This window comes from Solea senegalensis, linkage group LG4 (genome assembly GCF_019176455.1).
Source record: "Solea senegalensis isolate Sse05_10M linkage group LG4, IFAPA_SoseM_1, whole genome shotgun sequence".
Classification (NCBI taxonomy): domain Eukaryota; kingdom Metazoa; phylum Chordata; class Actinopteri; order Pleuronectiformes; family Soleidae; genus Solea; species Solea senegalensis.
In genome coordinates, this window is record NC_058024.1 from 1,198,715 (window position 1) to 1,211,144 (window position 12,430).

Below are 12,430 nucleotides of genomic sequence, written 5' to 3' on the forward strand. Positions count from 1 at the left end.
ATATACATATTTTATATGTTCATTTATCAACACTCTGTAGGTGGCGGTAATGAGGCTTAAGTGCTTGGCGCCACCCGCCATTCAAACAGTAGAGCAAGGAAGTAGCCGCTGTCCAATATAATTCAAAATACCTGAAACTTCTTGTGTTATTAACACCAATAACGGACAGTTCACTGTTGTGTTTTAACACCATTAAAGGGACAGTTCGCGTTTGTTATTAACACAATTAAAGGGACAGTTCACATTTCTTATTAACACCATTAAAAGGACAGTTCACGGTTGTCATTGTCCCATCAGGATTCAAACAGGCACCCTTGTTGCTGTGAGACACCATGTTATTCCACCGTGTGTCGTTCTGTTTATTTGGAAAAGCTCAAACATTAATAACAAACAGAAGCAGAGCAGGTGAGTGTCTTGGCTCCTCCTCCTCCAGGTGTTTATTGTCAGGTTAAATGTACAGTTGACAGTCACTCTCAGTGATTTATTGTACAAAAATAACATTTGGATTTTTTTGTGTGAAAACATTCTCCTTCACTCAAACTCAAACATGTTTTTGTTTTTTTTAACATGTGTTTCAATTTTTTAAAAATGTATTTTTGTTAGTTTCTCCTCTTTCTGGTCCATGAAAACTAAATGCTGCGGCTCTGATTGGCTCCTTCATCCTGTGATGTGACTGGTTGTTTGTTTGTGGGTTGGATCAATCATATTCACACCACCTAACAAAAATACCTTCCATTTTCATTATAGTCCTGCCCAGTTTGTGACAAAGGGGAGGGGTTTACCGTTTTATGCCACTTGACTCTCTCAGCCAATGGGCTGAGCAGGAAGTATTTTTTTTTGCAGGTGATGACACAGCGACCAAACTAAACACACACATTCTCTTTGTTCCTGTAAAAATGCAGAGTGTCTGCCCCGCCCCTTCCTCCTCCTCTGGTTCTGACTGGTTGCTGCGAGGCTGACGGACAGGCCTCTGGACCAATGACAAGAGGAGGATCAGAGGGGATGAAGAAAAGATCAAAAGAAGAGATGAGTAGGGCGTTGGGGGCGGGGCATCTAGGCAGTAGCTTCAATGGTGCACTCCTTCGCCAGGTGACCAGATTTGCCACAGTTATAGCAGTTCACCGTCTTACTGCACTGCACCGCAACGTGGCCGATCTCACCACACCTGCAAACACAGGTGACACAAGACACAATCAACTGTTAGCTAACCTGTAACTGTTAGTTTACCTGTCTAGGCTGCGACCTTTGCCCCGCCCCCAACCGGCGCTTGGACAGTTCTTTACCCAGTGGCCACAGCAAACAGCTAACCTGTAACTGTTAGTTTACCTGTTACTGTTAATTTACCTGTAACTGTTAGTTTACCTGTAACTGTTAATTTACCTGTAACTGTTAGTTTACCTGTAACTGTTAGTTTACCTGTTACTGTTAATTTACCTGTAACTGTTAATTTACCTGTAACTGTTAGGTAGTGTGTTAATTTACCTGTAACTGTTAATTTACCTGTAACTGTTAATTTACCTGTAACTGTTAATTTCATGTAACTGTTAGTTTACCTGTTACTGTTAGTTTACCTGTAACTTTAATTTACTTATAACTGCCCTGTTACCTGTAACTGCTTGTAACTAGTTTACCTGTTAATGTTAACTTACCTGTAACTGTTAGTTTACCTGTTAGTGTTAGCTTACCTGTAACTGTTAGTTTACCTGTAACTGTTAGTTAACCTGTTACCGTACCTGTAGCATTTGACTTTCTCACAGCCTTTCTGGATGTGTCCAAAGCCACCACAGGAGTAGCATTTTTGCTCGTGGGCGTGGTTACAGTCCCGTGCCATGTGACCAGCCTGTCCACAGTTGTAGCACAGCTGCTCGCGCTCCTTCTTGGGCTCTCTGCAGTCTCTGGAGATGTGACCTCCTCTGCCACAGTTGTAACAGGCTGCAGGACAACAGCACCAGAGACACAACTTCAACCCACTGCACAGGTGTTTGTACAGGTGTGCAGATGTGTGTGTGTGCAAGTGTGTCCTCACCATCCTCCGTCCTCTCACAGTCTCTGGCAACATGTCCCAGCTCACCACAGCGATAACAGGAGAGTTCTGAAACAGATCAGACTCATCAGAATCATCAAGTTATCACTGAATGTGCTTTCAAGTGTGTGTGTCATTACCTTTGCCTCGGCTGCGACCTTTGCCCCGCCCCCGGCCGGCGCTTGGACAGTTCTTTACCCAGTGGCCACTGCGACCACACCCAAAACACTCGTTACTGCTCATCACTGCGATAACAGCTGGACGGAGAGAGGGGGAGATTACTGCCAAATATGAAACATGTATGACACGTGTATGTTAACATGATGTGTTCACGTGTGAAGAGTAAAAACAACATATCTGCACAAAGCAGCGTCTCATTGTCGAGAGGTTTGAGGACAAAGCTTCAGAAATGAACAATAAACCACTGACTTAAAGTCCAGTGTATAAAACTTGAGCACACGTCAAAACAGGAGTGAATAATGTTTACTGTCTCTGAATCATGTGAGTGATTATTAGTGAAACAAGCTGCTGCCTCCACTCACTCTCCCACACCAAAGCCCATAGAGAAAATCAGTGAGTTTCAGGAGTTGTTGATCCACTGCTGCCTCCATCACTAAGTTCAAATGTCTGATTTTGTCATTTCAGTGTTTGAACTCCAAAGTTCAGATTGACCTCCATGACACAAAGTGACCACACGAGGCAGCAGAGGACCAGCAGGTCCTGTGTCCCTGCAGCTAAAATAACTGGTTTTCTCTCTGGACTTTAGTGTGGGAGAGTGAGTGCTTCACAAACATCTGTGTAACAGTGAGATAAAGACGCGATCATGTGGCGTAGCGATCAGAGACTTAAACTGACACAGATTTTATGACAAAAGTCTTTTGTTAAGAGGCTAAAATCTGTTTTTCCTTGTGTTTTATTCAGGCAGGTTCTCAGCAGTAGGGGGCGCTCACAGCACAGTCAGCGCTCCACATTTACTTAACTGAACTCACCTTTAAGTGTGACTTGTTATTATTAATATTACTGTTGTTTTTATTCTAGAATCTTCTCTTAACTTTGTCCTGACGTCTGACCTGTAGTCAGAACACAGATGATCGATCGGTTAATCGATACTGAGCCCAGCAGAAACCGGGCGTCTCGCGGTACTCATGCCGTTAATAGCGGGCAGCGGCCCCGGGCTGAGCTCCGGACAGAGGCCCGCTAACTGTCCTGCTGTCACTGCTAATGCTAACTGCTAACGGCTTAGCGTCGGCTCCGTAACGGGACTGAGTTCGCGCCATGAAACCTCACACCGGCGTCGAGAGACACCGCGAGCCGCCCACGGTTCTACCGGGAGAAAAGAGCGGGATGACCGACGGAGAGAGAGAGAGGAGGGGAGGGAAAGAGAGAGAGAGACTTACCTGGAGGAAGATGTTTGTTTTCTGAGGAGGGGGAGGTCTGCACACGACACACACACACACACACACACACACACACACAGAGGGGAGAGAGAGAGAGAGAAGAGGGAGAGGGAGAGAGACACAGAGAGAGTTCATGGTCTTTTTTTCTCTTTAAAACAGCAACATTTTTATATTATTTTATTGTACACACACACACTTATATTTGTATGTCTTATCTTGTTTTCTCTTCACAATTATTTCATTTTTACACAAAGTAAACAGTACCGGTGAGGGGGCGGGGCCTCGTTGGCAGCGAGTGAGGGGGCGGGGCCTCACAGTAGCAAGTTTATGGATCACTGATTAATGAGATGAGTCAAAGGTCTAAGACACAAACAAGGAAACACCTGCAGACATCACTGACACCTGAACGCCTGTACCCGAACACCTCGCCTGTACCCGAACGCCTGCCTCTGTAACTGAACACCTCGTCTGTAACTGAACGCCTCGCCTGTAACTGAACGCCTCGCCTGAACCTGAACGCTACTGTAACTGAACGCTTACTGTAACTGAACACCTCGAACTGAACGCTCGCCTGAACCTGAACGGCTCTTCTGTAACTGAACGCCTCATCTGTAACTGAACGCTCGCTGAACCTGAACGCCTCTACTGTAACTGAACGCCTCTTCTGTAACTGAACGCTCGCCTGAACCTGAACGCGCCTGAACGCGCCTGAACCTGAACGCTTCGTCTGAACCCAAAAGCCTCGTCTGAACCCAAAAGCCTCGTCTGAACGTCTGAAAGCCTCGTCTGAACATCTGAAAGCCTCGTCTGAACATCTGAAAGCCTCATCTGAACGTCTGAACGCCTCGTCTGTGTCACAGGTGAGTGACAGAATGTTTCCATGGTGACTGGTGAAGTCATTGCCATGGTTATTAGTTGTCACTCTGTGTTGCTTCTCCTCTAGGTGGCGCCCTGCTAGCACACCTACGCGATGTTGGGACAAACGGGAAGTGGATGTTTCAGATTTAAGAAGTGTCGTGTCATCTTTTCTCCTCTAGCTCCTCCCTCCCTCCATTACTCAGCAAGCAGTAGGAGCAGAAAGTATGGGGTGGAGCAGGGGGCGGGGCAGATGAGCTCAGTTCAGATTAACTGTGTTCTGAAGGTGAGACATGTCTTCATGTGAGTTGTCAAACTTCCTCTTGTCAAACTATTGATCTGAATGTCTGTTGCCAGGCCAACGAATACAGCCACACCTTCCTGAAAGGCTCCTCCTCCCATGGAATTCTGGGTTTCCATAGTAACATGTTGCTGTCCAACCACCCTGGTGAGGACCGTCGGAGCAGTGCCACCTGCCTGCCAAGCGGTGCGGTGCTGCTGGGAGTATTTGACGGCCACGCGGGGGCAGCGTGTGTTCACACTGTCAGTCAGAGGCTCTTTTATTACGTCATTGTGGCGATGCTGCCACTGAAGACGCTGGCCGAGATCGAACGGGCTGTGGAGGAGGAACGGGCTGTACCGCCTCTGCTGGAGTGGCACAAACACACACAGGACCACAGCTGTCCAGAAGGAGGAGCCACCTCCTTCCACAGCCTCCGCAACTACTGGCAGGAGCGTCTGGACGAAGGACTGGACCTGAATCTGGATCTGGACCAGGAGGAGGTAACCAGGCGTCATGACACATCATGCACCAGACCCTACATTTGTATAGGTCCACTGAAAACCCAGAACCAGACTCAGGTCCTGCATGAGATCTAAAGGTGCACACCAAATGTGACACAAATGTTTCAGGTGTGAGATCACGTAAGAAAACATGCGAGTAGCTGTAGGTTGGATACGGTCTTTGTGGGATGTGGTGTCATGCGTGACTGAAGCACATGACAGGATCTCATTACTGTAATAATGTTGCATTGTAACCATGACATTAAAGTTTGAATGCTTCCATCGTTTTGATGTTCCGGAAGTGGAAACAGCTGCGCTCGCCTCAAACACCCAAACTGTACTACAGCTGTATGATGGACATTAATGGCACTTTTCCACTTATAGCACAGCACGACTCTACACTGTTTGGGTCATTTTCCATTACTATAGTTCTTCCTCCATGTGGGCGGAGTCATCACATCTTTGTTCTCTGCTTGGCTGCAGGATGGTGACAGAGTGACATCAGCACTGACAAACGCATTTCGTCGCCTTGACTACGACCTGTCTGTGGAGGCACAGGTCCACCTGTCTACACAGGTCCACCCATTCATGTCCTCTCCCAGGTGAGTTCTCAGGTCGACCCCAGCATGAGTTTTGTTTTGTTGCCATGTTTGAATAGAGCAGAATTATTTGAGTGACTTGATTTTACAAATTATGGTGAAATTGTCATACTCTGTCCACAGACGGGCGTCTCTTACTGGGGAGGCATGGTCTCTATCTTCCCCCCTTCGGGTGGCACTGTCTGGCTGCACCGCCTGTGTCACTCACATCTCTGATGGCATCCTGCACGTGGCAAACCTGGGTGACAGTCGGGCCGTCCTGGGCGTCCAAGAGCCAGATGGCCGCTGGTCAGCTGTCAGCCTCACCAACGATCACAACGCTCAGAACCCTGATGAGCTGCAACGGATCTTGGGAGAACACCCTCCGTCAGAGAGGAGGACGGTGGTGCGTTATGACCGCCTGCTTGGCGTGCTGCTGCCCTTTAGGGCGTTTGGAGACGTTCGCTTTAAGTGGAGCACAGAGATGCTGAATCAAGTTCACGAGACTCGACCAGACGTCCTGTCTGTGATTAGTGAGGCAGTTCGGACACCGCCACATTACCTGACCCCGCCCTACCTGAGAGCCGAGCCGGAAGTTACTCAACACCACATCAGACCTTCTGACAAGTTTCTGATCCTGGCGACAGATGGACTCTGGGAGCTGATGCACCGACAGACCGCGGTCCAGCTGGTGGGAGAACAACTGACTGGTCAGAACCCAAAGACCTTTCCAGACACGAAGTCCAGACAGAAAGTGTGGACGTTATCTTTGTAAAGTGCAGTTTGTCGTTACAGGTCTTCAGCAGCAGAGGCCAGTCATGCCCGGTGTGGGCATGACGCTCGGTGGCCTGCAGCGCCTCCTGCTGGAGAGGAGGGGCCGGGTAATATCGGTGCTGGAGGATCAGAATACTGCCACCCACCTGATCCGTCATGCCCTGGGGGATGATGGGTACGGAGCAGTGGCACCAAACCGCTTAGCCAAGATGTTGAGTCTGCCGTCAGAGCTGGCCCGGAGGTACCGCGATGACATCACCATCACTGTGGTGCACCTGAACGAGCCCGACACCTGAACAACACCTGAACGAGCCAGATACCTGAATGACATCCTGAACAAGCCCGACACCTGAAGAACACCTGAACGAGCCAGATACCTGAACAACACCTGAACGGCCAGATACCTGAACGACATCCTGAACTACACCCCCTGAACAGCCCGACACCCGAACGACATCCCGAACGAGCCAGACACCCGAACGACATCCTGAACAAGCCCGACACCTGAACAACATTCTGAACGAGCCCAACACCCAAATGAGCCTTGTCTCTCTAGACCAGGAGTCGCCAAACTTTTTGAGAGCAAGAGTTACCTGGAGGGTAGAGAGTAATATGGAGAACGACCATATTAACAAACTACCAGCTGCTCGTGGGAACCATGTTGGTGACCACTGCTCTAGACTCTCCTGACTTTCTAGTTGTGACATCATCAGTTCTCCATGAACACTCACCATGTTCACAGTTCAGTCAGGCAATCGTCCGACTGTAAATGCGGAGAAATACGATTGTTTGTTTTTTGATGTTTAGCATGTACGTCTGACTCCACCTCCATGATATGGACGTTGATATGGTTCTGGATGTTTGGTACCTGCTGTACGTGGTCTTCTCCACAGCTTTGGTTCTCACTGATGTCATCGTGTTGTTGGTTCTTTTCCAGTTTATACTCAAGTCTGACTCAAGTCTGATTAAGTGTGAACATGCAAGAGAAATCGGACTATGAATCACTCAGTGACTGTTGCCATGACACCAAAGACAAAACTGGCTTATTTTAAATCCTTTATTTTTCTTTAATTCTAATTGTCATACTTATGAATGAAACTGACCACATCATATTCCTTTATTGATCGCACACATGTTGCAGCAGACTAAATATAAAATAAGATCAAATATAGAACAATAATGAAAGATGTTTATTATGATGAGTGATCAAAAGTTTGTGTTTTTTTATACACTTTTAAATATCCATCTCATTTCTGACAAATATTCAAATATAAACACATTCAAATTTGAATGTACTGATTAAAAATGTGGTGCATTGCATTGTGGGAGATGTTTTTCACCTTCAGTTGTGTTCGTCTTTCAACTGTGACAAGGACGAGGACAAACAGCTGTCAATCAAACACAGACGTGATAAGATAATATTAACTGATAGAAGAGGACGTTGTTGATGTGTCCACACAATGAAAACGTGTCCAAACAACGAGAACGTGTCCAAACAACGAGAACGTGTCCACACAATGAAAATGTGTCCAATGAAAACGTGTCCAAACAGGTCCACACAATGAAAACGTGTTCACACAATGAAAATGTGTCCAAAGAATGAAAACGTGTCCAAACAATGAAAATGTGTCCAAACGCATCCACACAATGAAAGCGTGTCCACACAATGAAAATGTGTCCAAACGTGTCCACACAATGAAAGCATGTCCACACAATGAAAACGTGTCCACATCAAAGCTTTTCTTTTACGTCATCTTTATTTTGTGAAGAAAAAGTAACTTCATTAACCACTTGAGCTCAAACAAAGGTAAACAGCGCCATCAAAGTGTTGCAGTCAATAATATAAAAACTGCCACTCACTGGCTTTTTTTTTCCCATGATGATGTCATCAGTCTGTTTAATATTGATTCACTGTGATGTCATCACTTCCTCCTGTCAGCCAATCAGATGTCGTCCTGCTCTGCTCGCTCTCTGGAGGAAACCCATCTGCTGACCATCACTTCCTGTTCAGAGAAAAAACATGTCCAACATTAACCTCTGTGTGTGTGTGTGTGTGTTTGTGTGTGCGTGAGTATGTGTGCTACCTGAACTTTGAGCCTGCTCAGACAGTCAGGTGACTCTAGTTCCACCTCTGATAGGTCACTTGGATAGATGATGTAACACAACATCAGCTCCTGTAAAGTACATACACACTGTTCAGTGTCCACAGTCAGGTGTGTCCAGAGTCAGGTGTGTCCTCTTCAGTCCAGTTACCTTGGAGACGTTTGCCGTGATCCTGTTGAGAGCCGCCAGAGAACGCCACGAAAACGGACGCAGCGCTGTGTCCCTGAACGCATCATCAACACGCTCAACAACCACAGAGTAACTACAACGAGAGGGCGGGGCCAGAGTCAGGAGACAGAGACGGCGCGAGTGTGTGTGTGTGTGTGTGTGCGTGCGTGTTACCTGGCGTGGTAGAAAGGCGGGCCCTTCCTGTACAACACTGAAAACAAAGTTCAGTCAAACTGAGACGTTTACGACAATCGAACAACTGTACAACTGTGTGGGTGTGTCTTACTGAAGTCAACGCCATACTTGGCCCCACCCCCTCCTTTAGGGACCCACCCCTTACTGCGAAAGTGATGATAGGCTGCATATGAGCTGATAAAGTGAGGACACTGTGACTGGAACGTCCTCCACAGCTGGATGATTGACAGCGGCTCCTGAAAGAGAGGATAGAGGGACAGTTACCTGGTGCAGGTGGACAGACAGAGGGACGGTTACCTGGTGCAGGTGGACAAACAGAGGGACAGTTACCTGGTGCAGGTGGACAGACAGACAGCCCAGACTGTAGACCAGGAAAAAGGCCTGTGAGTTCAGAGAGACGAGGACAGGTGAGGACAGGTCAAACTCTGATCATCACTTTATTTATGAAACTAAAGGAACAGTTCAGGGTTATTTAAGTGTGGTTGTATGAGGATCTGGTCTAAGGTCGCTGGTTCAACCCTAGGACAGGACAGGGCGGGGCGGGGCAGGGCAGGGCAGGGCAAGACAAGGACATGGTGTGTCCACTGCTGGTGTTTAATGAGGACAATCCTAATAAAAGCTGAACTGTCCCTTTAAGCAGCAGTGTCTTGTACCTCCTCCACACTGAGCTGCAGATATTCTGATACTGAGACCGGATTGTGCCGCAGCTCCCGGACCTGCAGACCTGAACCAGATCTGGACTCAGAGTCAGTGGATCTCACGTCCCCATCACAGTCCACCAGGACAAAACCAGGACCTGGAACCACAGGCTCTGGATCAGGATCAGAGTCAGAATCAGAGCCAGAGCCAGAGCCAGAGTTAGAGCCAGGGTCAGGATCGTAGTCTGAGTCCTGGTCTGAACTGAGGTTCAGATCTTGTGATTCCAACCTGAGATTAGAAAATAAAGATCAGATCAATTCACAGAAAACATTTATGATTTTAACTGAGGACAGACAGAGGACAAACAGAGGACAGACAGTGGACAGTGTCCCCCATTTTCCTTTCACCCCAGCCAGTCGAGGCAGATGCTGCACATGTGTGAGTCTGGTTCTGGTTCTTCTCTCCACTGCCCCCTAGTGTTTGCTTGTTGTGTGACCTGAGATCATGTTTCTTATGATTTCACGCTTTGCAAATAACATTGAACTGTGGACAGAGAGTGATTCACTGATTCATTGATTCACTCACTGATTTGTTGATTTACTGATTTACTGATTCTCTGACTTGTCGATTCACTGATTCATGCGTCTGTGTGATGTCACCAGTTTAAAGATTCTCTGAAACACTGAACCTGCAGAATCTCTTGGCCTTTGGCTTGACCTCTGACCTCAGCCTCTTTGTGTGTGGACAGACTCCGCCTTCTGGTCGAGGTCCCTCCCTCCTCACATCCTCCGCCTCCACAGGCTGAGAGAGTTTGGTTAAGATTTGACTGACAGCCTCGTCATCCAATCCCTGAGCAGAGAGAGCTGCTCCTGCCCACTTCAGCCTCTCCTCATACCTGAGGAAGAGGACAGGATGTGATGTCACATATTAACAGACAGGATGTGATGTCATCATATGAACAGACAGGATGTGATGTCACTGACCTGGACTGTGAGACGACAGGTAAACACAAACCTTTGTGTTCTGTAAAAGAAATGGGAAACAGGGGATGTCAGTTGATTGGACCAAATCTTTGTTGAGGTCACTGTGTGGGTGTGGTCACAGTGTGGGTGTGGACTCACGCTCCCATTGGTCAGAGATGCTGTGGTCTGGTCTTGCTCTGGACAGGATGCCTTTCCCAAAATAACCCTGAAGAACAAGAAGACCTATTCACACTCAGACCTGGTTTAACTCCAACTGAGGTAAAGTGAATCAACTTAGACCTGGTTTGAGGTGATGTGGACTATCTCAGGCCTGGTTTAAGGTGATGTTGACTATATCGGACATGGTTTAAGGTGATGTTGACTATATCGGACCTGGTTTAAGGTGATGTGGATTATCTCAGACCCTGGTTTAATGTGATGTGGATGAACTCAGACCTGGTTTAATGTGATGTGGATTATCTCAGACCTGGTTTAATGTGATGTGGATTATCTCAGACCTGGTTTAAGGTGATGTGGATGAACTCAGACCTGGTTTAAGGTGATGTGGATGAACTCAGACCTGATTGTAGATTCTCTGGATATGGTCTGGATTACGGACTAGCACGTGCTGGTTGATGAGCTCTGCCCTGAAATCGCTCCTCTCCTCCGGGCTTTGAGTCACCGGCAGCGGGGCCTCGTACTCCTCATGAACACGGTTCCTCCTCCGCGGAGCCCGAAACTCCGCCAGCATGTCTGAGGATCAGCCGGACCGGAACCTCCTGTGGCCCTCTGATGTTTCTGTGGCTAAGAGGCTAAATTGTTAGCTTCCTCTTCGATCACTGCGTTAACGCTAGTTAACACAAACTTTCTGGTCGGCTTTGTTTTGCTGTCGGACGCTACAGTGTCACAGAAATAAACGTCCGTGTGAAGACGCCACCTTCCCCCGTAGTGTTCCGCCTGGTGTTTGTCACGTGTCTATGACGTCAGTAAAATCCATTCGGTCATCCATCCATCAACCATCCATCATCTATAACAACATAATTGTTTGTCTTTGTGAAAAAGAACCAAAGCAGCTGAAAGAAATTTACTGTGACTGTATGAATGTGTGACTGTGTAAATGTGTTACTGTATGAATGTGTGACTGTGTGAATGTATGAATGTGTTACTGTTTGAATGTGTGACTGTGTGAATGTGTTACTGTTTGAATGTGTGAATGTATGAATGTGTTACTGTTTGAATGTGTGACTGTGTGACTGAATGTGTTACTGTGTTACTGTATGAATGTGTGACTGTGTGGATGTATGAATGTGCGACTGTACAATGTGTGAATGTATGAATGTGTTACTGTATGAATGTACAAATGTGTGTCTGTGAATGTGTGACTGTACAAATGTGTCTGTGTGAATGTGACTTTACGAATGTGTTACTGTATGAATGTGTGAATGTTACTTTATGAATGTTACTGTATGAATGTGACTGCATGAATGTATGACTGTATGAATGTGTGACTGTACGAATGTGTGACTGTATGAATGTGACTGCATGAATGTGTGACTGTTTGAATGTGTGACTGTGTGAAACAAACTGTGTGAAACATAAACAGCACTAGTTAAAGTTAGTAACTCAGATAATGGTCTAGTCTCTTGTCCTGTTAGATCTTAATCATTGATCATCTATTACAGAGACTGGAGCAGACTCTTGGATCACAGGTGCTGCCCTCTGCTGGTTTAAATCATACTTATCTGATAGATTCTAGTCTGTTCATGTTAATTAAGCCTCATTACAAACTAAAGATAATTGTGGAGTTCCACAGGGCTCAGTGCTCGGGCCTATACTTTTGCTTCATTTAGGAAACATTATTAGAAATAACAATAAACACTTTCATTGTGATGCAGATGATACACAGATATATTTATCAATGATGAAATAAATCAGGTTGTGTCAGAGACATTA

The 12,430-nt window shown here is 46.6% G+C and overlaps 3 protein-coding genes across 6 annotated transcripts; 1 reads left to right on the plus strand and 2 right to left on the minus strand.

The window, feature by feature from the left end:
- Window positions 1–406: 406 nt before the first annotated feature.
- Window positions 407–3,453, minus strand: cnbpb (CCHC-type zinc finger, nucleic acid binding protein b). The gene is made up of 5 exons (XM_044023096.1): window positions 3,421–3,453; window positions 2,164–2,280; window positions 2,027–2,092; window positions 1,734–1,932; window positions 407–1,165 (listed from the first exon to the last, which is right to left on the minus strand). Exons 2-5 carry the CDS (start codon window positions 2,264–2,266, stop codon window positions 1,054–1,056), a joined length of 480 nt encoding a protein of 159 aa, XP_043879031.1. The 5' UTR covers window positions 2,267–2,280; window positions 3,421–3,453; the 3' UTR covers window positions 407–1,053.
- Window positions 3,454–4,131: 678 nt separating this feature from the next.
- Window positions 4,132–6,826, plus strand: LOC122768468 (pyruvate dehydrogenase [acetyl-transferring]-phosphatase 1, mitochondrial-like). 2 transcript variants are annotated; one of them, XM_044024508.1, is made up of 6 exons: window positions 4,132–4,280; window positions 4,364–4,561; window positions 4,633–5,058; window positions 5,542–5,660; window positions 5,781–6,346; window positions 6,432–6,826. In XM_044024508.1, exons 2-6 carry the CDS (start codon window positions 4,391–4,393, stop codon window positions 6,704–6,706), a joined length of 1,557 nt encoding a protein of 518 aa, XP_043880443.1. In that variant the 5' UTR covers window positions 4,132–4,280; window positions 4,364–4,390; the 3' UTR covers window positions 6,707–6,826. The 2 variants fall into 2 exon arrangements, with proteins under 2 accessions (XP_043880443.1, XP_043880444.1); XM_044024509.1 differs by having other exon boundaries at window positions 4,458–4,561.
- Window positions 6,827–7,453: 627 nt separating this feature from the next.
- Window positions 7,454–11,497, minus strand: tsen2 (TSEN2 tRNA splicing endonuclease subunit). 3 transcript variants are annotated; one of them, XM_044024511.1, is made up of 11 exons: window positions 11,058–11,497; window positions 10,637–10,703; window positions 10,499–10,538; window positions 10,240–10,410; window positions 9,530–9,803; window positions 9,207–9,257; window positions 8,968–9,112; window positions 8,856–8,892; window positions 8,664–8,775; window positions 8,495–8,584; window positions 7,454–8,413 (listed from the first exon to the last, which is right to left on the minus strand). In XM_044024511.1, exons 1-11 carry the CDS (start codon window positions 11,226–11,228, stop codon window positions 8,354–8,356), a joined length of 1,218 nt encoding a protein of 405 aa, XP_043880446.1. In that variant the 5' UTR covers window positions 11,229–11,497; the 3' UTR covers window positions 7,454–8,353. The 3 variants fall into 3 exon arrangements, with proteins under 3 accessions (XP_043880446.1, XP_043880447.1, XP_043880445.1); XM_044024512.1 differs by having other exon boundaries at window positions 9,022–9,112; window positions 10,204–10,410; window positions 11,058–11,495; XM_044024510.1 differs by having other exon boundaries at window positions 10,204–10,410; window positions 11,058–11,495.
- Between the last annotated feature and the right edge of the window lie 933 nt (window positions 11,498–12,430).